This window comes from Pipistrellus kuhlii, unplaced genomic scaffold, assembly GCF_014108245.1.
Source record: "Pipistrellus kuhlii isolate mPipKuh1 unplaced genomic scaffold, mPipKuh1.p scaffold_m20_p_14, whole genome shotgun sequence".
Classification (NCBI taxonomy): domain Eukaryota; kingdom Metazoa; phylum Chordata; class Mammalia; order Chiroptera; family Vespertilionidae; genus Pipistrellus; species Pipistrellus kuhlii.
Genome location: NW_023425449.1, coordinates 38610002 through 38634590, shown reverse-complemented (window position 1 = coordinate 38634590; position 24589 = coordinate 38610002). Strand labels below are relative to the sequence as shown.

Sequence of the window (24589 nt, the reverse complement as noted above, 5' to 3'; positions counted from 1 at the left end):
TTTCATAGTATAGATAATAAAAAACCCTTTGACAATTCTTTATTTGACTTAGCTCTTTAAAAAAAATATTTTTATTGATTTCAGAGAGAAAAGGAGAGGGAGAGAGAAGGAAATCTCAGTGAGAGAATATCGTTGATTGGTTGCCTTCTGCATGCCCCACACTGGGGATTGAGCTGGCAACCCGTGCATGTGCCCTGACCTGGAATGAAACCATGACCTCTGGTTCATAGGTCGAGGCTTACCACTGAACCACACCACCTGGACCCATTTTACTTTTGATAGTTATTGCTGAGTTGCCCTAAGTAGATGCTTTACCTGTATATACTTCCAGCAGCAATGAGTTAGGTGGTTTTCTTCCTCCACTATTATAATAAACAGGCACAAGATTAACTAATTTCTTTAAAATGTATTCAAAATGCATTCATATATAAATATGTGCACAGAAAACATTACCTTTTTCTTTTTCTTTTTTTCTTTTTCAATGTAGGAAATGTATGAAGTTGCCAAGAAACTTAGCTCCTTCTGTGAAAGTCTGGTCCATGATGAACACCTTCAACACCAGGGCTGGGCTGCAATAATGGCCAATCTGGAGGACTGTTCAAATTCATACCAAAAGCTACTTTTCAAGTTTGAAAATATTTATTCAAATTATCTGCAATCCATAGAAGACATCAAGCTAAAACTTACTCAGTATGTGTGCCATTAAAATGGATAATATGATGTTTAAAATACCTTTGCAATGTATCAGTAGGTTTTTTTAGTGATCAAAATTAATTTTTGAGAATTTTATGATACCGTTTTAATTTTTAAAAGAAACATTTTTGTTGATTTCAGAGAGGAAGGGAGGAGAGTTAGAATATCAGTGATGAGAATAATTGATTGGCTGCCTCCTGCATGCTCCCTACTGGGGGTCAAGCCTGCAACTGGGTAGGTGGCCTGACCAGGAATCACACCATGACCTCCTGGTTCATAGGTGGAACTCAAGCACTGAGCCACACCAGCTGGCCGATGATGCCTTTTGTAGACTCCAAAATAATGGTCAGTTTTTCTCACCACATACTTACAGTTCTCCCACATTTCTAGTTCTTGTGTTGTTTTCTTTATGTAAAAGACTTAAAATACTTTTGACCCAAGAATCTGCATCCTCTCATCTTGCTAACAACTTTCCAATAAAGTAAAAGTAACATTAAAAAAAACAACACATATCTAATGGAAATGGAAAAAATTTCAAAACATTAACCGATCAAGGAAAATGTAATTTCCTTTTAAAATGTGGCCATATGCTTTAGGCTTGCTAAGATGGAAAAAAGCCAGTGTGTTCTACCTCTGTTTAGATTGTTTTCTGGTTCTTTGTGTATAAACACACCTGATACCTTTTGCTTCTTTTTAAAAAGGGCTATAATGAAAATATAGCAATATTTTCTATTACATAGAAAAAAATATATACTTTCATTTTTTTGTGTTTAGTATTTTTATTGCCTTGAATTGAGATTTTTTTTTTTCATTCATTCATTCAAGCAAACCTTTAATAAAGTTTCTGTTTTTATGGCCTAAATCTTTAGAAGATTTGGCCTTAAGTTGACAATGGGACAAATCTTGGGAAGGAAAGGGAATCATTAATTAAGACTTGAAATATCTTTTAAAATTTTATATAAAAGCCTTTTCAAGTAACTATTTAAATTTTAGAGAGTTGCTTAGATATATTAACTTAATTAGGACCCGGAATCATTTTATATATATTTTTACAGAAGACACATCATCAAGATTTTATCTTTTACCTATGGCTTATGACAACATATGTCTATTTTATTTTCATGGTCTGATGAATGTAAGAGTTACCTTAATCTTTATTAAGATTGTTAATTTTATCCTGTGCTTTCAGCATGTCAAAAATACTTGATTGACTTAAAGATAAAAATTATCCTAAGAGACTGCTATGGTAAATCTTGTCTGTTAGTTTGAATTTCTTAGGTTTGATAAAAACCAGGTGTTCACTTATGTGAACTGACAAACTTTAGAATTTAAATGTGTTGATACCTTTCTCTCCATCTAACTAGGTTTCATTTAAAGAATACCTCCTAGGTTGCTTTACATATGTATAACATAATAGAAAGGTGGTAAGATTTGTGTAATAATAAAATGCTAATCTTTCAAAATGTTGATCTCTAATTAGAGTAATCCTGTTATTTTCCTAACACAACTTTTATATTTTAAGTTTAGGAACTGCGGTTTCAGTAATGGCCAAGATTCCCCTGTTGGAGTGCCTAACCAGACATAGTTACAGGGAATGTTTGGGAAGAGTGGATTCTTTACCTGAACATGAAGGCTCAGAAAAGGCTGAGATGAAAACTTCCACTGAACTGGTGCTTTCTCCTGACACGCCTAGGACAACTAACAAATCCTTATTAACCTCATTTCACAAGTCAGTGGAACATGTAGCCCCAGATACCACAGATGTTGAAATTGGGGAAACTTGTCAAAGTACTGCTCAGCAGGATGAAACTTCAGTAGATGCTGAAGACAGAGATCTGCCCCTTTTTAATGTTTCTTTGTTAGACTGGATAAATGTTCAAGATAGACCTAATGATGTGGAATCATTAGTTAGGAAGTGCTTTGATTCAATGAGCAGGGTAAGTAATGTTAATTTGATATTTCTTATTATTTAAATTATTTATACTAAGTATGAAGTGGGAGAATGGGTATTGTGTTAAAATAGAAATAATGACTTTTAGAGTAAAAGAAAAGTTTGTTTTTTCTAGGTTTTATTTACACTGATGATTTACATTGAATGAAATACATTCTTCAGTAGTTAATTCTGTGTATAGTTTTAATTGTGAAAATTTGAGTCTATTTCAGTCATCTTTTTTTAGCCCTTTATCACCCTAATAATTTACAGCTAGTCTTTGGTTTGTACAATACTTTGGATTGGAAATGTGTGTACATTGGATTCAGTTACCATGAACTTGAGAAAAGTGAGAAGATGTTCATATATGCACAAGTTTCAGTGCAAAGGAAGTACTGCCTATATTTAAATAATGTCTGTTTCCTTTTTTGTGGAGTCACAAATGGTTAATTTATTAATTACACTCGAGGCCTGGTACATGGGATTCATGCACCAGTGGGGGGCGTGGCTGGCTGTGGGAGCGCTGCTTATCTGGGTCAGCTTAACGACGCTCCCACTGTGGAAGTGCACTGACCACCGGGGGCAGCTTCTGCATCAAGCATCTGCCCCTGTGGTGGTCAGTGTGCGTCATAGGGACTGGTCAACCAGTCATTCTGGTCTTTCTGCTGTTTGGTCACTGGGCTTTTATTATATAGGATAGGATTGTATTCTTGATAATAACATTAGAATGGTTTGTTTTTAACTGCTTTTGTCTATTATCTGTGAACCAGAAGTTGCACATAAAACAAATGATTTAGGTCCTTTTGACTGTAGAGGTCATGGAATGCACCATGAAGAAGGCAGTGTTTGTCTGTGACCCTTACAGAGAGGCAGCAATGGGCTTTAAAAGCGAGGCGGTACATCAAGGTGAACCAAGGTCAGAAGTAGAGAAACACGGGGTTTATGTGGAAACAGTAGGCAATTCAGTTTCAAAAGAAGGTAGGTCTGGAAGGAATTATTGGTATTAGATCACAGAACCCTTCACTGTATTCTGTGTTTTTGGATATCATTGTGGGTTGAAAGAAATCATTTAGGGATTTCCATCGGACATGTAATGAACTAGTAATAGAACATATCATAGTTGATATTCATACATAGATATTAACAAGCAGAAACACAGGATGAAAATGTATAAGGATCTGGGATTAAGAAAGGGTTGGGAGTTAGCTCTATAGACGTTATGCTGAAGTGATGTAAAAAAGAGTGAAAATGGCCCAGTAAGCACTGAGTGCTTTGGGTTTATCTGTGTTTATGGATTAAGAAGGAAAAGGAGCCAGAAAAGGGTTTGTGAAGAAACTCCTGAGGTAAGGCCAAAAGCTTTAAAATTTGGAAAAGTGCTTAATGTAAAAGAGCCTCAACTGAAACAAGGTCATTGGTGATCTTTGGCTAATGGTTTTATGGAGAGTGCCTACAGAAAGCCTGACCGTGTAAAGTATTCCCTGGGAAAGGGCAGACTGCAGATGATCCAGCTCCTTGAGGAGCAAGAGATCTCTCCAGGAGGGAAGTAAATTTGAAGATGTTATGTTTTAGAGAGAAGTGGGATTGATAAGTGACCAAAGGATGTGTTTTAGACCTTGAAAATTACATTTTATTTGGGATAGTAACAGTTGAATAGTTTGTGGCATTGATTGAAATGTGTAATTCCTGGAAACATATTCTTCTTTGTTACTGTTGTTAAGCCTCACCCAAGGATTTTTTTCCATTGACTTTTTTAGAGAGAGTAGAAGGGAAGGGAAGAGATAAAAGAGAGAAACATTGATGTGAGAGAGACACATTGATTGGTTGCCTCTTGCACATGCCCTGACCAGGGCCTGGAACCAAGCTTGCAGCCAAGGTACATGTCCTTGACCGGAATTGAGCCTGGGACCCTTCAGTCTGTAGGACAATGCTATATACGTTGAGCCAAACTGCTAGAGCCGTGGTCGGCAAACTGTGGCTGGTGAGCCACATGCAGCTCTTTGGCCCCTAGAGTGTGGTTCTTCCACAAAATACCACGGCCTGGGCGAGTCTATTTTGAAGAAGTGGTGTTAGAAAAAGTTTAAGTTTAAAAAATTTGGCTCTCAAAAGAAATTCAATCGTTGTACTATTGATATTTGGCCCTGTTGACTAATGAGTTTGCTGACCACTGGGTTAGGGCTATATTCTAAATTATGTATTTCCATACAATCAATAGTACTTGTGTTTTATTAACATAATTATCCTATTCTTGACCTTCTTTTGAAAATAAAATCTCAGATAACTGTATTTTTCTCTGAAGCTGTATCAAACTATTTGATGACAATTTATTCATGTGTCCTTGTCATTTAGCTTGATCCAAGGGTTATTCGGCCATTTATAGTAGAATGCCGTCAAACTATTGCCAAACTTGATAATCAGAATATGAAAGCCATTAAAGGACTCGAAGATCGGCTGTATGCCCTGGACCAGATGATTGCTAGCTGTGGCCGACTGGTGAATGAGCAGAAAGAACTTGCTCAGGTGATTTGATATTTTTTGTTAATCTTAGCTCTAAACACTATTTTTTATTTATATAACCTCAAATTATCTACCAAAACATCTAGTCTTATCCATTATCTTTGAATACATTAAGCATATAGTAATTAAAGGCTATATCTGTTAACACTTTTATCTGTGCCTGTGTGTCTCTTGTTTCTTACAGATTTCTAGAGAGAATTTGTTTGCTTATGGCATGTGGTAGGGGCTATTACAATTTTATTTTATTTATTTATTTATTTATTTTTTAAAATAAATTTTATTGATATTTTACAGAGAGAAAGGGAGAGAGATAGAGAGCTAGAAATGTCTATGAGAGAGAAACATCGACCAGCTGCCTCTTGTACACGCCCGCAACCAAGGTACATGTCCTTGACCGGAATCAAACCCGGGACCTTTCAGTTCCCAGGCCGACACTCTATCCACTGAGCCAAACTAGTCTCGGCTAGCATTTCTTTTTTAAAATATATTTAAAAAGAGAGAGAGAGAGAGAGAGAGGGAGAGGGAGGGGGAGGGGGAGGGGGAGGGGGAGGGGGAGGGGGAGGGGGAGAGGTGGGGGGAGAGAAACACCAACGATGAGAGAGAATCATTGATCGGCGACCTCCTGCATGCCCCACACATGCCTGCAGCCCGGGCATGTGCCCTCACTGGGCATAGGTCAGTGCTCAGCCACTTAGCCTGCCAGCTGGGCTATCTTAGCATTTCTTAGGCACAGCCTAAAACTGAAACATTGCCCAGGCACACTTTTTTCCTGATCTTTCGGTCTTGATTGAATCGGGTGTATTTTCTCTCAGTGTGCTATATTACAAATATGTGGTTTTGGTGTTAGGAAATCTTTTATTAATGGTCCAAAATTTAGATTTGGGGATTCTATATTTTTCTTGGATTCAGTAAAAAGTAATTAAAAACCTATAAGGACTGACAGGAGATATAAGCAGTATGTTATTTTTAAATGAATTAAGTTACAGAAAAGTATAACCATAGAGTATATTCCATTTTGAAATAAAGTAAAATAAAATTACTATTGAAATTTTCTTTTTATATATAGACTATTTTGACTTAATTTTAAATACACATCATTTAAATTTGAATATGTTCATGATGTTTAGAATAACATGAAATGGAGAGAACTACTAGAAATTTCGAAGACAATTTGCTGTTCTTTGCTGATCATTATGGTTAAATCCCTAGAAAGATAATCATTTTATACAGTAAGTATGGCAGTCAGATGGATGTTCAAGTTTGAAATCTTCCGTAATGTGTTATCTAGTAAATATAATAGGAAAAGAACCTTATTTAACACAATAAAAGTACTTAGTAATAACCTCATCAAGAGATTATAATTATAACCTCTGAACATTTTTTAAGTGTTTGCTATTGGGCTTTCATTTGGCTGGTTTGAACAAAAGAATACTTTTGCCGATGGCACATCTGTCTAAATTTATAGCCTAAAGACAATTCCTTCCCTACTTAACAAAATGATGTAAAGTTCACCTATGAAAATAAATGAGTGAGGATAGCTAAGAAAAAGTTTTTTCCTACCAAATAATAAAATCTTACCTACCCTGTTTGCCTGAAAATAAGACAGTGTCTTAAATTAATTTTTGCTCCCAAAGATGAGCTTGATCTTATTTTCAGGGGATGTTTTATTTTTCCAAGCGCTAGGTCTTATTTTTGTGGAAACACGGTAATAAAAGAATAATATTCAAATTAACCATCACTCCACTACACCCACCAGTCACGCCCACCAGCCAATCAGAGCAAGTATGCAAATAACCCCAAGAAAGATGGCTACAACCACAGAGAGCAGGAGGGAGGCTTGGGTTTTCCAGGCAATAGAGGAAGCCAAGCTTTCTGCCTGTCCTAGCAGGCCTTAGCTTTCACTCAAGGCTACAAAGTTTCAATTATAGAAGGTAATCAAAATCCAAACAGAAATGACGGCAGCCAGGGAACAAGCAGAAGGCTTGAATAGCTCAATGCTACGAAGTTTCAATTGTAGAAGGTAAATAAATTCCTGATACCAGGGCCTCCACTTGGGTCGCCAGGCAGTGTGGCTGGCCTGCAAACCACCGCAGACCCCCCCCCCCCCCCCAAGGGAACCCCCACCCTGATCCGGACACCCTTCAGGGCAAACCAGCTGGCTCCCATCCGTGCACTAGGCCTCTATCCTATTCCCCCCCCCCCCCCCCCCAGTGGGTGTCGGACGCTCCCGGACCGAGCGCCAAAAGCCTCTATCCTATTTAATAAGAGTAATTGACCATCACTCCAACACACAAGATTGCTGCCCCCATGTGGTCAAAGATCCTGCCCCTATGTGGACACAAGATGGCCAGCAAGGGAAGACAGTTGGAAGGGACCAGGCCTGCAAGGGAGGGCAGTTGGAGGTGGTCAACCCTGTAGGTGAGGGCAGTTAGGGGTGACCAGGTCAGCAGAGGAGGGAAGTTAGGAGCAAACAGGCTGGCAGGGGAGCAGTTAGGCAACAATCAGGCTGGCAGGGGAGTGGTTAGGGGGTGAGCAGGCAGAAGCAGTTAGAGGCAATCAGGAAGGCAGGCAGGGGAGCAGTTGGGAGCCAGCTGTCCTGTATTGTGAGAGGGATGTCCAACTGATCCCACTGGGATCAGGCCTAAATGGGCAGTTGGACATCCCTCGAGTCCCAGATTAGAGAGGGTGAAGGCTGGGCTGAGGGACACTCCTCCTTCACCCTTGTGCATGAATTTTGTGCACCGGTCCTCTATATATACTATAAAATTGTACAGCTTAGTCATTGCTCTAAAGATAGCACAAAACATGTATCAGTGGAACAAAAGATAGTTAAGAAATACTGAGAGGAATGGCTTTTCAATAAAAAGTGCAAAGTTAATTTTTTATATCAGGAAGTATGCCATATACAATTAAATGTTCAAGATTAAATCAGCTTTTTTTAAAAAATGTATTTTATTGATTTTGTACAGAGAGGAAGGGAGAGAGAGAGAGAGTTAGAAACATCAATGAGAGAGTCATTGATCAGCTGCCTCTTGCACACCCCCTACTGGGGATATGCCTGCAACCAAGGTGCATGCCCTTGACTGAAATGGAACCCGGGACCTTTCAGTCCCCAAGCCGACGCTCTATCCATTGAGCCAAACCGGTTTCGGCAAATCAGCTACTCTTCCATGGCTTTAAATCACTGACCATATTTCATTTAATATCATGCTCTTACCGACATGTTTAGTAGGTGTCTAGAAACATACTTTCTAGTTCTAATTAAGTTATTAAATGTATCTGGATAAGTGACTTTATCTCCCTGGGCTTAACTTTTTTTTTTTCTAGCATGACAATAGAATAGATTAGAATATAGATTTCTTAAAAACTGAATCTTTTGTTCTGACCACATGTTACACATTTAAAAGAGTAGATTTTACAATCTTTGAAAGGAAGATAGTTCTTATTTAACATAAAGATATTCCTACTAAGTGAATGTTTATGTCTCTCATGTAACCAAGTTAATACTTTTAAAATATTTTCTCTCAAAGGGATTTTTAGCTAATCAGATGAGAGCAGAAAACTTGAAGGATGCATCTGTATTACCCGATTTATGCCTGAGTCATGCAAACCAGTTGATGATTATGTTGCAAAATCATAGAAAAATATTGGATATTAAACAGAAGTGTACCACTGCCAAACAAGAGCTAGCAACTAATCTCCATGTCAGATTAAAGTAAGTGATTTTGTTATCTTATTTAGGATGTTTAGAATTGATGTTGTTTGATTTCTCCCAAGTGGTGGAGTGTATTTCTCTTGCCACTATTGAAATTAGATTATTTTTATAGTTTGTAAATTTCATTCTATAGGTGGTGTTGCTTTGTAATGCTTCATGCTGATCAAGATGGAGAGAAATTGCAAGCTTTACTTCGCCTCGTAATAGAGCTGTTAGAAAGAGTGAAAATTGTTGAAGCTCTTAGTACAGTTCCTCAGATGTACTGCTTAGCTGTTGTTGAAGTTGTAAGGAGAAAAATGTTCATAAAACACTACAGGGAGGTATGCAAGTTGAATTCTGTTTTAATTGTGTATGAGTCTTAATGAATCGTTGAGTGATACTAACATAAGCTTTCCTCTTTTTAGTGGGCTGGTGCTTTAGTCAAAGATGGAAAGCGATTATATGAAGCTGAAAAGTCAAAAAGGGAATCCTTTGGGAAATTATTTAGTAAGTGTTCTTCATTAACAGCTTGTTTATTTTTTTAAGTAAAAAATGCTGTTTTAGTCTATAAATATGAACATAGCATTACATAGTATGTATATGATTTTAATTACTATTGAAATCTATAGAAAAATTTTAGGACTGTAGAGTTGAATTCATTATTAATTTTAAACTTGAAGTATTATCAATTTTCCCTCCCCACAAATCAGAGGGTTTTTTTTGTTTGTTTTTTATCTCAAAGTTATAATTGTATTAATTTCTTTATACAGGGAAGTCTTTTTTAAGAAATCGCCTATTTAGAGGATTGGATTCCTGGCCACCGTCCTTTTGTGTATGTATTTATTTCCTAACCATGACCAAATTTTGTCTTTATTCAATCCTTTATTTCAGAAGTAGAAGTATTTATCAGAATGCTAGTGGCCCGGTGCACGAATTCATGCACATTGAAAGGAAATTAATTAGAAGAAATATTTTGCTCTTTGCTCGTTCTTTATAATAGAAGTGTCAACCAAATTCACTATTAACAATGACAGCTGGAAACATGCATGCGATTGGCTCCAGTGAGAGCTTTCTATGTATCTTGTATGGGCGAGTCAACTTAGCCTTTTATAAATATAGAATAAACTTGCTTAATTATACCTGCTTTCTAATTTAGCTAAACTTTTTCAGCCCAGTGAAGCACTCCAACTTCTCTTTCAGGTAATGGTCAGCAGCAGAGTAGTAAATATGAACACAAAGCAGATTATTATTGTAGTTCATACTGGGAGAACAAAGGGTAAAATATTTAACTGCATTCTGCACAGTGAGAAAACCTAAAGTCATTTTGAAGGTCCACCATTTCTTTTCATTCGAATCAATTTTCTAAGCTTTCCAAATCTCCATTTTCTGGCTAATTAAAAAAAAAATTTTTTCTACCAAGTCTCGTATCTACCTACTTTAGGACTTCTGTGAGTATTAAATGAGATGAGGCATAGGAAAACAATTCACAGACATTTGGTTACAGTGTAAAATGTTCCCACCTGGCTATAATGCTCATGGCTAGGGAGAGGAAGCCAGATGTTGCTTCGTGATGTCATTACCCGGACAGACACTTAGCATATTAGCCATATGTATGTATGTGTATGTATATATTTAATATATTCAACATAAAAAAGCTTTTGGCTTTAAAAACACCAGTTGCTATAAAGGTTTAAAATATAGTTTTTTATTTAGAGTCTTAATCACTCAAGGGGATGTCTTACTACACTGTTAAGATTGATAAGACTAGATTCTCTTAATTGTATTTTGTCTTTCTCTTTCTCCTCTTTACCTTTTTCTTAATTCTTTTTCTTTCTTCCTTTTTCTCCTGTTCTCACCTATTTTCTTCCTCTCTTCATTCTCTTATCCATCAACCCCCTTTCTTTCATTTTATGTTTCAACAAATCAGAATAGGGTAACTCTTCAAGTGGCTTTAATTAAAACCATAAAATATAAGTTTGGTATATTTCTAAATCAGACTTCACAGTCAAAGAAGTTTACGAAATGCTGTAGGTTCTCTACCCCCTCCCCTACTCCTCCCCTACCCCCTAGACATTCTGCTTGTGCCATTTTCTGTGCCACGGGCTTTCTTAGGGCTTTAAATGCATGCATTTTTGAACATCAAGAATGAGTGATTTAATAGGGTTCCCACACTTGTTTAATGAAGAGCATCTTGACACTTCTACATCTACTTAGGGTAATGATGCAAACAAATTGAGTTATTTTTAAAGGTCATTTCTTGGCCATATTATAAAGAAATGGTAGCACTTATCAGAAATTTTTTAAAATTAAGGGTTTGTATTTATATTTAAAAAAATATATTTTTATTGATTTCAGAGGGGAAGGGAGAGAGAGAGAAAAAAAATCAATGATGATAGAGAATCATTGATTGGCTGCCTCTTGCATGCTCTCTACTAGGGATTGAGACTGTAACCCGGGCATGTGCCCCGGACTAGAATCGAACCTGGGACATACAGTTTGCAGGCCGATGCTCTATCCACTGAGGCAAATGGGCTAGGGCAGTGGTCAGCAAACTCATTAGTCAACAGAACCAAATATCAACAGTACAACGATTGAAATTATTTTTGAGAACCAAATTTTTTAAACTAATGCCACTTCTTCAAAATAGACTTGCCCAGGTTGTGGTATTTTGTAGAAGAGCCACATTCAAGGGGCCAAAGATCCACATGTGCTTGCGAGCTGCAGTTTGCTGACCATGAGGCTAGGGCTAAGGGTTTGTATTCTAAAAAATGGCAAGGAAGAAAATGTTACATGGGAAAAAATGATTTTTACTAAGTTAAAACAACAAGGTATGTGAACAGGTGATAGGAGTAGATAGATATAGGGCCAGATAGAGTTTCATGATCATTTTATAGGTCAAGGAAAAATTAGGAAATAATTTATGTACTAGTGAAACAAATGATTCCTTTAATGTTGATGAAAATGTTAGAATTTCCCATAAAAAGATGCTGAAAACAAAAGGGCAGGGACAAATACACCAGTTGATTACCAACAACTGTATCCCAGTTACTTAAGACTTAGAAAAATAGTACATCATGTCATTGATTAGTTCTTCATATTTAATTTATTATTATTTTTCTATTAAATGGGAGTAAATTTTTGAAGCATTTTTATTTAACTGTTTTATTCAATTTGATTATAATGAGACAACTTATTATTTGTATATTTTGTGGTGAATTATTATTATTATTATTGTTATTTTGTACAGACACAGAAACCTCGAAAGTTTGACTGTGAGCTTCCAGATATTTCATTAAAAGATTTACAGTTTCTGCAGTCATTTTGTCCTTCAGAAGTTCAGCCATTCCTCAGGTAAATGTCATTAGTATTTTTAACTGTAGATATCACCTTACTCTGTTTTCCTCATTCTGGAGCTGTGGAAAGTAGCACCAGCCCTCCTAGGAGATGCCAGAATAGAGAACTGTTTTATGATAGGCTTGACCCTCCTATGACTGCTTTAGGAAATTTCTGGGGAATATTAAAGTGAACAGAAAATTAATGTCTTATGTGTAGTAAATTATTTTCTAGTAGTCACTCCTGCTTTGCATACTATGGGAGATTCCTAATATTTTAATGATGATGGCTTAGGTTTCTTGAGCTTTTTCTGGTAATGATTGAAAAAGGTTGTTAAGGCAGTAGTTTTGTGTTTTTATTAATTAAAAATATTTTTATTGATTTCAGAGAGGAAGGGAGAGGGAGAGAGAGACAGAAACATCAATGATGAGAGAGACTCATTGATCGGCTACCTCCTGCATGCCCCCTACTGGGGATCAAGCCTGGAATCTGGGCCTGTGCCCTTGACTGGAATAGAATCCGGGACCCTTCAGTCCACAGGCTCTCTACCCACTGATACAAACCGGCGAGAGCTGAAGTAGTGATTTTTTACATAGGTTAAAATATTTGGTTGTACTTATTCATCTTTTAATTAAGAAATCAGAAATCTAATTTGTTTACATTTTGTTTCAGGGTCCCCTTACTTTGTGACTTTGAACCTCTACACCAGCATGTACTTTCTCTACATAATTTGGTAAAAGCAGCACAAAGTTTGGATGAAATGTCACAGACCATTACAGATCTACTGAGTGAACAAAAGGCAAATTAAGTTGTTTCAAATGGTTCACTTTACTAGTGTAAATGTTGATACTGCTGCAGTTGTATAAGTCTGTCTCTCTCTTTTCCAGGCATCCATGAGTCAGACATCCCCACAGTCGACTTCCTCACCAAGAGTAGAAAGTGCAACAGGAATTACAACAACTACCTCACCAAGAACTCCTCCTCCACTCACTGTTCAGGATCCCTTATGTCCTGCAGTATGTCCCTTAGAAGAATTGTCTCCAGATAGCATTGATGCACATACATTTGATTTTGAAACTATCCCCCACCCAAACAGAGAACAGACTGTTCACCAAGTTTCTTTAGATTTGGATTCATTAGCAGAAAGTCCTGAATCAGATTTTATGTCTGCTGTGAATGAGTTTGTAATAGAAGAAAATTTATCATCTCCTAATCCTATAAGTGATCCACAAAGTCCTGAAATGATGGTGGAATCACTTTACTCATCAGTTATCAATGCAATAGACAGTAGACGTATGCAGGATACCAATATATGTGGTAAAGAGGATTCAGGGGATCACGTGTCTCTAAATGTCCAGTTGGAAAAATGTAGGGTTGTTGCGCAAGACTCACAATTAACTATACAAACCATCAAGGAAGACCTTTGCCACTTCAGAACATTTGTACAAAGAGAACAGTGTGATTTCTCAAATTCTTTAAAGTGTATAGCAATAGAAATAAGGAACATTATTGAAAAGGTAAAATACTCTGTGGAAATAACACTAAATGAAAAACATCAAAAAGAATTGCAGTCTCTAAAAAGTGATTATGAAGACAAACTTGATGCACTAATCAAAGACAGTGAAGAAAATGAAAGTAAAATTAAAAAGCTAAAAGGAGACTTAGTATGCCTTGAGGAGGTGTTACAAAATAAAGATAATGAATTTGCTTTGGTTAAGCATGAAAAAGAAGCTATCATCTGCCTGCAGAATGAAAAGGACCAGAAGCTGTTAGAAATGGAAAACGTAATGCACACTCAGAATTGTGAAATTAAAGAACTGAAGGAGTCACGAGAGAAAGCATTAAAAGACTTTAAAAAGCTCCATGTTGAAAATGATGAGAAGATGCAACTGTTGAGGACAGAACTTCAGAGCTTAGAGCAAAGTCATCTAAGGGAATTGGAGGACACCCTGCATGTCAGGCACACACAGGAATTCGAGAAAGTTATGACAGACCACAAAGATTCTTTGGAGAAATTAAAAAATGAAAACCAACAAAGAATTGATCAGATAAAAGAGTCCCATGCCACAATTATCCAGGAAAAAGAGCGACAGCTACAGGAGTTGAAACTCAAGGTTTCTGATTTGTCAGATACGAGATGTAAGTTAGAGGTTGAACTTGCATTGAAGGAAGCGGAAACAGATGAAATAAAAATTTTGTTGGAAGAAAGCAAAGCCCAGCAGAATGAGACCTTAAAGTCGCTTCTTGAACAAGAGACGGAAAATTTGAGAACAGAGATAAGTAAACTAAACCAAAAGATTCAGGAAAATAATGAAAATTATCAGGTGGGCTTGGCAGAGCTAAGAACTTTAATGACAATTGAAAAAGATCAATGTATTTCAGAGCTGATTAGTAGACATGAAGAAGAATCTAACATGCTTAAAGCTGAATTAAACCAAGTAACAGCATTGCATCATCAAGCATTTGAAATAGAAAAAAACCTGAAAGAAGAAATAGTTGAACTGCAGGGTAAATTGGACGTTGCATTGAGTGCGCTTGAAAAACAAAAAGCTGAAAAACTCATCCAACAAGAGGAGAAGTATGAAGCTGTTATCCAGAAACTTGAGAAAGACAAAGAGAAATTCATAATGAGCCAGGAACAAGACCGAGAAGAGTTAATTCAGAAGCTTAATAGTGAAAAAGAAGAAGCTATTCAGACGGCCCTAAATGAATTTAAATTGGAGAGAGAAGCTGTTGAGAAAGAGTTATTAGAAAAAGTTAAACATCTTGAGAATCAAATAGGAGAAAGGTAAGAACTTTAGTCTGTGATTATAAAAGAAAAATATTGATGATTCAAATGTCAATTTTGTATGTAGGTAAGCATAGTACCTTGATTTATTCATTTACTTAGTTAATGGAGCAATTGGGACATATTTATGAAATTAAAACTTTTAGTTTTTAAATGTTTATTGTAAACATTTTGAAAATCTATAGTAGATTTTAATAATGAATTAAAGTTTTGGGTTTCTAGAGAAAAATTTTTTTTGAAAATTTCAAAATACTTTCAAGAGATTATTTTCCCTTTCTTACAAATTTCTTTTATTGTTAATCTTCATTCGAGGATATTTTTCCATTGATTTTCAGAGATAGAGAGTGCAGGGGAGGGGGAAAGAAGGATAGAGAGAAATGTGGGTTGGTTGCCTCCTGTACCCGCCGAGTCCAGGGCCAGGGTTTAAGCCAGCCACCAAGGCGTGTGTCCTTGACTAGAGTTGAACCCAGGACTCTTCAGTCCACAGGCCAACTCTCCACTGAGCCAAACTGGTTAGGGTATAAATTTATTTCTTTGGTTTCTTTGAAATTTTTCCCTCTAAATTCTTCAATTGAAAATTACTTATTTTTGTGTGTTTTTTTTTTTTTTTTAATTGTGTATGTATGTATAAAAGATAACAGTTTTTCTCTGAGCAGTATTAAGTAAAGGCTGAATTCTAGATTGGGCTATGTACGTTTCATTGTTGTTACTTTTTTGATGTTACAACTTCATTTATTTCTTTGGTGGTTCAAAAGATGTTTTTAAATCCCAAATTTTATATAGTGTTTTTTTTTTTTACTTTTATTGTTACTAATAACACTTTTTATTAGAGAAAATGTTCCCCAGGTTTTCTGTTCCTTCAAATTTATTGAGGGATTTTATGGCTTAATAAAAAGTTTCTAGAACATTATCAATTAGTTCTATCAATTCTTCTTCCAGGTGAATATAGTTATATGTACATTATATTTGAATTTCTGTTTCTCGCCTTACCACTTTTACACAGTCACTTGTGATTGCCTTTCTGCTGTGTAATATATATTGGTGTACAGTGAAACTCTTCTGTATTCTGTGAGAATTAGAGGGTGCAATATAGGAGTTAGAACCTGCATGAAATGTTTTATAGAATTGGGGCAGTAAGGCCAAGGTAGTCACTACTGAAGGCCAGGAGAATTCTGAGTGAAATATGAGGAAAAGAGACATTAAGCACACACCAAAGCTCATGGTTTCCATGGCTCACTGGGAAGCTGCTGCAACATTCAAGAATCTCTTCAAGCCCCAATGCTGTGGCTCCATCTGCAGCACACAATGGGTAGTTCCCATTTCCTTGGCAGGAGGCTCCTGTGAAACTGCATCTGGAGACAGCCACCTCTGGAGAGTTAGCCTGGGCTGCTTTTCTGCTCTCCAGACTTGTACCTGTTCTTTTCATGGGCAAACTTGAAGTTATAAGGGGGATTCTGGGAAGTAGAGAATCTGCTTTACATTGCAGATGAGAAAAGAGGTGAGGGCAATGGCAAGATGACGACAGTCTAGCACTGTATACCTTGTTTAAACTCGGTAACCACAAATCTCTTTTACTCATATTGAACTGCCAAATAAAGATACTTGAATGTTATGTTTCTGTCTAACGTGATTGAGCTTATATGTCTCATATCTCCTCAGATTACCGAACCCTGTCTTCAAAAGGTGAGAGTCAAATTTAGGCCATTCTAGCCATCTCAGAGATATCCATTCATTTTTCACACAGCTACATCTCTCTTTATATTCTGCAAGTTGAATGCTGAAATATAGGGTTAACTATCGTTACCACAACATACATACTAGGGAAATGGGAGAAGGAAAAGAGATGAAGATTGATTGATTTATGCAATCTTAAGTCCTATAGTCTTTATTGCTGTAATTAACCCTGTAACTCTAGTAGGTATTCACATCTTGCTTCTATTAACACACCCATTCTTTACCTTAGACATTACCTCAACTGGTTTTACTTGTTGATCTGAGGAGACTGTTAGTAATGGTCCATCCTCTAATATAGTTGCTGATAGTTTTTCATTTGACTTATTTATTTTTTGGTAATCCTCACTTGAGGATATTTTTTCCATTTATTTATTGGAGATGGTGGGGGTAGGGGTGGAGAGCAGCAATGATGTAAGAGGGACACATTGATTGGTTGCCGCCTCTTCGCACCCCGACTGGGGCCAGGGATCAGTCCTGCAACCGAGAGAGGTGGCTTTGGCTGGGAATTAGACGCGTGACCCTTTGGACCTCTGGTGGGTGCTCTAACCACTGACCAAACCGGCTGGGGCTCATTTGACTGTTTTTGGTCACAGTAGTGCCAAGAGACACATTGGGAAAGCCCCTGACTTCCAGCAATATTCCTCTCTGCCCTCATATAGGAGAAACTTTCCCAGAGAGAATTGAATTCAATTTACATCGATACAGCCTCCTCCTCTGACTGTTGGTTCAGTGGCCTGAGGAGCCCTAATTAGCCTAGTTGTAGTTTAAGCTTCAGTTTCGTGGGACCCTGGCTGTATCTCTTGGTAAAGGATTTTCTTTTTTTGTGGGAGGTTAGGGGGACTATATCTGCTCTAAAATCTGTGGCCCCAAATTGTAGGGACAAGAAGCAACATTTTTGCGAATATATTTAGGGACAATAGAGTAGTTACTCTTAATTTCTATGCCTTGTTCTCCAATTCATGTATTCTAACTATGGGAGAATTAGTCTCCCAAAGTGGTGTCTGGTCCAGAGCATGTATGCATTCTTTAATCTAGCCATGCAAAATTTCACCTATTTAGTGCTATAACTTGAGTTTTCAGTAGTTTGGTCCACAGTTTTGTCAGGCCACCTGCTTTAGGGATTGGCATACATGGTGAGATTAGGACTCCCAGGGGCCTGAGTCCATGGCTGCACACCTTCCACTGGAGAGTAAAATCCCTTCTTCAGCAGCAGTCCTAGTGGAACACCATAGCAGTGACCAAGGCATTTTATAAGTTCAGGAATGGTTTTTCTCACAGAAACACTGTGGACATGCAAAAGAAATCTATATAGAGAATAATGGACTGTTTTTGTGAGAACAGATTACTTCTCACGATGGAAATGGTCAAGGGTAGCTGACCTGTCACCAGGTGTCTGGCTCGTCTCCCATGGAAGTGCTGCAATATTGGGGGCTCAGTGTGCGTGGCAGCCCCCATCGCTGAGTCCAGTACATAACCTCACTTCCTGTATGTCAGCATTTCGAACAGGACTGGTGTGGCTAAAGACTGATATTCACAGAATGTTCACCTTGACCATCTGATTATTAGGAGGTTCCTCAAAGTGGGATATTATATACTCAGAGGACTTACAGATCCTTATCCTTTGTGCCCATTTTCAGGAGGTTCATCTCTATTTCTCTTCTGCAAATATTGTCACCAGATCTAGTCTAGTTTCTTCCAAGTCCCTCGCTGTCCAGGCAAGTCTTTGGCTAGCATCCATGCATCCCTGTTGTAGCCCTGGCCATTTCTCTGAGGCAACTCCAAACACACTGCTGCTGGGAAGATTTCCCTTCACTGCTGTTCTTCAGGATCACTTCTCAGTGGGCTCTAGGACTTGAGCTGTGCTTTTGAATCGTGTCAGCATATTGTGCAGAATTACTATGAGGAAACCAGGTTGGTCGGTTTCCTCTCCAGCCCATATTGAATGCCATACTTGTGACAGAGAGCAAAGCAGCAATGAGGCAGGAGTAAATCTTGGGAACCCGCACCTCTTGGACCTTACTTGTGCCATCAGGATTTGTTTAAGCTCCAGCCCATGTATGCCACATCTATTTTATGATGGACAACTCAGGTAACATGGTAATTTAGGAGACCATGTAAAATTTCTCAGTTTCTGTATAGACCCAGTAGCAAGCCATTTACCAGAGGAAAATAGTTACCAGCTCCAAAAATCCTAAGGGTCTCAACTGACTGTCTTATAAGACTTGCTAACAGTTTTATTCAGTATCTATTCCTGCTGCAGACACGTATCTGTGGTAAAGATGGCGCAAGGGGTAGAGCAGCTTGCGTGATAGTTTGGACCTATTGCAAGAGTGTCTCTTGCTGTGGACCTTACACAGAACAGGCCGCCTTAAAAGTTATTTCATAGGTGAGTCACAGCAGCATACCCAAATGTACTATATATTGCACCCAAAATTCAGAGATGCTCAATGGCATCTTGCTTGTTCACCGTGGAGGGAACACCTCATGCCCAGACCCTGGGATACTTAGAAATTTTTCTGTGCTGACCAGCTCCTCACTTTTCATGGTCTTTATTGCTCACTCTGGTAATAAACGTGTCTTCCCCTGGTTAGCTCACATAGTTACTTCTTTTTAGTAGGCTTAAGAAGCATATTGCCATAAATGTATAATGTGGTATCCTTAGGACTAGCAAGAAAACCAACTACTAGATTTTAACAGAGGACTGGAGAGTTGGTATAACCCAGAGATAAGACTGAAAGTATATTGCTGTCACTGTGGGTAAAGTCAAACTGCTGCTTGTGGTCTACTTGTGACGGAGAGCAAAGCAGCAATGGTGGTCTACACCAGCGGTGAACCCGCTGCTGGTTTTTTGTCAGTGCAGCCATATGGGAACACAGAGATCTTGTTCCTTCCCTCTGCCTGTGGCTGCTTTGGGCAGAGTTGAGTAGTTGTGACAGAGATCACCTGGCTAACAATTACTGCCCCCCCCCCAAAAAAAAAAAAAAAGTTTGTCAACCCCTGAATTATACTAATAGGTGTAGATGGGAAAGAAATCACCAAATCAGTAGCTACATGCCAGGCCACTAGGCCTTGTTGATTTGCTCCAGGAAAGAGATCATATGTGAAACAGCAGATTTACTGGAGTCACTACCTGATTAAATTTATGATCATCTGTTGCATGCTTTTACACGTTTTATTCAGGACATACACTTAAGTCAGATAAAACTGTGATGGAAATCTCCTCCCCTATATGGTTTGAAGTGAGAGACAGTTTTGGAGATTTTACTTGGTCCTCATTCCATGGCTTCCCCATCAGTTGCTTTTACTGCAGATTCCGGATATAAGGAGATAGCTCTTACCTCTGATGAGGGGCCCACCGGGCCCAGACTTCTCTGTCATCAGTAATCGGATGGGTCTTGGTGGCACTAGAATCCCCTCGGAGCCAGTGCTCAGTAGCCCCCCAGAATTGGTTAAGTACCTTCCCTGAATACACACTCACCTGGAAAATTGTCTCAAGTGCTTTTGGTGAGGGCTAGAAAAAAAGACAACAGTATAAAAATTTGGCATTGTAGTTGGGGACCAACTCAGATAGTGGAATTGAGTGTGGAATAGTGAGCCTTTTGATTTAAGTTAGCTCTCTGCACACCTTAGAGGCAGCCACTTCCAAGACTTCTGGGTCAAACCCAAGTACTGCTCTGTGCTGTCTGTAATGGCACCACATCATGTCTCTGGTTAAGGGTCAGTAATTGGCCTCTGCCACTCCAATTTCAATGGTATTCCATTGAAATTCATAGAATTCTGGTGTTTTTTCCTCCCTCTGCCATCCCTGTCCTGCAGAGAGCCTTTCGAGGTGTTTCTCAAAGCTGTGCCGAGGGGAGTATTCTCCGGCCTCTCCCAGGTGTGTACTAATTCCCAGTACCCCTGTACCATCACTCTTTGTGTGCCTTCCTGTGGACCAAGGGCCAGGAAATTTGTTCTTTAAAGGGACATATAGTGAATATCTTAGGATTTGCTGGTCACATGTAGACTTTATCATATTTTCCTGTGTGTGTGCACACTTTGTGTATGCTACCCTTTAAATAGGTAGAAACCAAGAGTAAGTGGTTCTTACTTTGGTCTCAGTACACTTTTACATATTCAAAAATTATTAAGGACTGCAAAGTGATTTTGCTTAAATGGGTTATCAATATTTTCTGTATTAGAAATGGAAATAATAAATTATATGGAAAATCCAGCCTTTCACTTATATAAAATTGGAAAGAGGGATATTTAAATAGCCTTTCCGATAATTGTGGATATTTTTCCTTGATACTAAATCAGAATGCAACGACTGATAATTTCTTAAGCATTAGTTTCATTGTGGAATATGACTCCATGTCAATGGATTTTTTAGGTAATCTTGATGCTAATATTCATTGAACTATCACTTTGGATATTTTACTCATGCATGATTTTGTAGCATAATAAAGTGATCATTTGGAAAACACTGGTTCATTGTAGTGCAGATCTGCAGATGTGAATACATTTTATTAACAGAAGTCACATTTGTTACTATCTTAAGGATTTTATAAGAGGAATCTTAGGTACTGGTAAGCTCTAAAGTGCATAGTGGCAGATACAAACTTTCTTTTTAAAGAGTCACACTTTTTTCGTTGGTAATAAGTTTGTCAGTTGTTCATTAAAATAATAGGCTCAATTTGATATTTTCTCAAAATTATCTGCCAAAAACCCAAGTCTGAATAACCAAAGATTGTAATTTTTTAGATGTATTCGATGAAAAAAACAGCCAGTTATGCCTACAGCCAAAACAATTACATAGGCATGTTTCCATGAGACAGACATACTTTGTAAGTGGCAGAAGTGCTTTACATATGCTTGTCATTTTGTCACATAGAATATTAAAAAAATTGTATACTTAATGGCCCAGATTCAATAATATAATTCTAGTACATCAGTATGTTTCAAAATAAACCTGCTGTCTTTTTCATTTTGAGTGTCTTGAAGTAAAGGATATAATGATTAAAAGTTCAGTTTGGTGTTACTGTCTTCAATTTATGTGAAGGTGTCAGCAGTTTTATCACTTGTGCAAATGTCAACAAGGTGTAAAAGACAAATATCATCTTAGTATTATTTTGAAAATAGTTTTGACCTTAACTGATCCCCTGTATGTGTTCTAGTTACCCCCCGATTGTTCTGTGGGTCAGTCACACTTTGCGAATCATTGGGATAAACTTGTCTACACTGGAGAATGGTTGGCAAACTTTCTGTAAAAAAAGTTTGTAAATGTCTTAGGCTCTGTGGGCCAGATGGTCTCTATATGAGCTACTCAGCTTTACTGTTATAGCCAAACGGGAGTGAGACAGTATAAAGGGGTTTCACTATGTTCCAACAAAACTTGACTCACCCAAACAGGTAATAGCAGGTTAGACCTGGCCTGTGGTCTAGCGCACTGGTCGGCAAACTCATTGGTCAACAGAGCCAAGTATCAACAGTACGACAATTGAAATTTCTTTTGAGAGCCAAATTTTTTAACTTCTTCTAATGCCACTTCAAAACAGACTCGCCAGGCTGTGGTATTTTGTGGAAGAGCCACACTCAAGGGGCCAAAGAGCCACATGTGGCTCGAGAGCCACGGTTTACCAAACATGGGTCTAGCATATATCTCCTTGGCCTCTTATATTTGTTTAATGTTGGCCATTGGGTCCAGGTTTCACGCAGCCAACCTTGCGAAATGTTAAAAGGTAACATTTAATCCAGAATCTCCGTTCATTACATTTATACCAATGATTTTGGCTTGTTTAAACATTTTGTTTGTCTAACTCCCATTGGATCTATTTCCAACGTTTCTAAATAAATGAAACCTCTTGGAAGTGCAGTTCCTCCTTTAACTTCTCTTGAAACATGGGATATGACTGTAGCAATGGGTCTGGGATTAAGGAAAAGGTGGAGAGGTTGAAAATGATCAGCTTGTTGAGAAGGGGACCTTAGCTAAGATGACACAAATCTATAATAAAAGTGTAATATGCTAATTAGACCGGAAAGCTGAATAATCTTCCAGACATCATTCTGGATGAAGTTGCAGTGGCGGGAGCTGAGGCAGAGGTGGTTAGGGGCAATCAGGCAGGCAGGCAGAGTGGTTAGGGGCAATCTGGCAGACAGACAAGTGATCAGTTAGGAGCCAGCGGTTCTAGATTGTGAGAGGGAAGTCCAACTGCTGGTTTAGGCCTAATCCCACAGGGGGATAGGGTCTAAGCCTGCAGTTGGACATCCCCCAAGGGATGCCAGAGGTGCAGGCTGGGCTGAGGAGGACCCTTCCCTCCAGTGCACGAATTTTGGGCCTCAGACTCAAATCAGGGAGAAAGGCTACTGCTGATAAGGGAGGCTTAGTGGGATTTGGAGGGACTACTGGGAGATCTCCAAAACCTAGGCTTTAGCTATTTGATCCCAGACAACTACAGTTGTTAGTGGTTCTGCTTTGAATGCCCCGGTCTGCCAAAGTTCCATTTTTGCGCGGGTGGTAAGGTCATTACTGCCTTCAGATCGAAACATCAGAGAATTCCAGATTCCCATCTTTAGAGTTTATTTTTCCCTACAATTACATTTGTATCTATCTCTGGATTGAGCTTAGAAATAAAACCTATTTTATATTTTAAATCCTCACCTGAAGATATGTTTTTGTTGCCTTTTTAATTGCTTTTAGAGAGGAAAGGAGGGGAGAGAGAGAGAGAGAGAGAGAGAGAGAGACAGAGATAGAGAGAGAGACGACATCCATGTGAGAGAAGCATTAATTGGTTGCCTGCCTTCAGCACCTGCCCAGGGATTGAACCACAGACTGGGTATGTTCCCTGACTAGGAATTGAATCCATGACTTTTGGCATTTAGGACGATGCTCCAACCAACAGCCATACTGGCCATGGCCAGAACCTCTCTTAAATATTTCAAGACTAGGGGCCCAGTGCATAAATTCCTGTACCTTGAGAGGAGCTGTGGGCCATGTGGCTATGGTGGGCACAGGGGTGGGTCTCACCCCATCCTGCTGTGGCCGCGGACTCCTCTTTGCCAGCAGCCCTGCTCCCGCTGCTGCTGCTCCAACGCGCTGATGGTGCAGAGCAATTGGGACTGGTGGCAGCAGCAGGTGCGAGTGGGGCCAGCACGGTTGGTGGGTGCAAGTGGCAGCTGCTATCCCTGTTGCCCCTCAGGAGCAGGGGGAGGCGGAGAAGCCTTCAGGGGTGATCAGGGCCAGCAGCACCCGCTGAGGGTGTCGAGCAATTGGGACCGGCACTGGTTGCCAGCAGCTGGTGCGAGCAGTGGCTCCAGTGCCGGCAGCAGATGAGACCGCGGCACGCGGGAGCAAAGAATTTTCAGTAACCACCAGAGGCTCGCCCCAATGACAGTGACGGGCGCCCTGCCGTGGTCTGGTGCCACCACTCACATGCTCCACCATCCCACTACGTCCGCCACTCCCCGCATGCCCCCTGTCAGTGCACGTTATAGCAACCAGTTCGATTCCGGGTGTTCGGCCGTTCAGTCTATTTGCATATTAGCCCTTTATTACATATGATTAAAGGAGTTAATATTAGAATTAGAACTTAAAGAGCTTCGGGAGAGGTTGGTGGTATAAGGGAGTCAATATCCTGGAGGTCTATAGGTTCAAAGTTATAAAGTGTTGGCTAATTAGGAAATATGTATCTATTGACTTCAGAGAGGAAAGGGCGCGGGGAGAGAGAGAGAGAGCGAGAGAGAGAGAGAGAGCGAGAGAGAGAGAGAGAGAGAGAGAGAGAGAGAGAGAGAGAGAGAGAGAGAGAAACAATGATGAGAGAATCATTGTTCGGCTGCCTTCTGCATGCCCCCCACTGAGGATTGAGCCCACAACCTGGGCATGTGCCCTTGACTGGAATTAAACCTGGGACCCTTCAGTCCATAG

General features: G+C 38.9%; 1 protein-coding gene across 11 annotated transcripts in view; it reads left to right on the top strand.

Annotated features, from left to right (window-relative positions):
* RB1CC1 (RB1 inducible coiled-coil 1) overlaps positions 1-24589 on the top strand; it is a 64627-nt gene that overhangs the window by 20806 nt on the left and 19232 nt on the right. For 9 of the 11 annotated variants that reach the window (XR_004987790.2, XR_004987789.2, XM_036437182.2 and 6 more), the window contains 10 exons: positions 488-690; positions 2216-2630; positions 4970-5140; positions 8668-8852; positions 8986-9172; positions 9257-9338; positions 9602-9663; positions 12079-12182; positions 12837-12963; positions 13052-14952. Coding sequence is in view for 8 of the 11 variants with exons in the window: in XM_036437182.2 (XP_036293075.1) it covers positions 488-690; positions 2216-2630; positions 4970-5140; positions 8668-8852; positions 8986-9172; positions 9257-9338; positions 9602-9663; positions 12079-12182; positions 12837-12963; positions 13052-14952 (3437 nt within the window). In the remaining 3 variants the exon portion in view is untranslated. Of the gene's footprint in view, positions 1-487; positions 691-2215; positions 2631-4969; positions 5141-8667; positions 8853-8985; positions 9173-9256; positions 9339-9601; positions 9664-12078; positions 12183-12836; positions 12964-13051; positions 14953-16283; positions 16451-24589 lie in introns of those variants that run through there. The other 2 variants (XR_004987791.2, XM_036437189.2) reach the window with 2 other exon arrangements.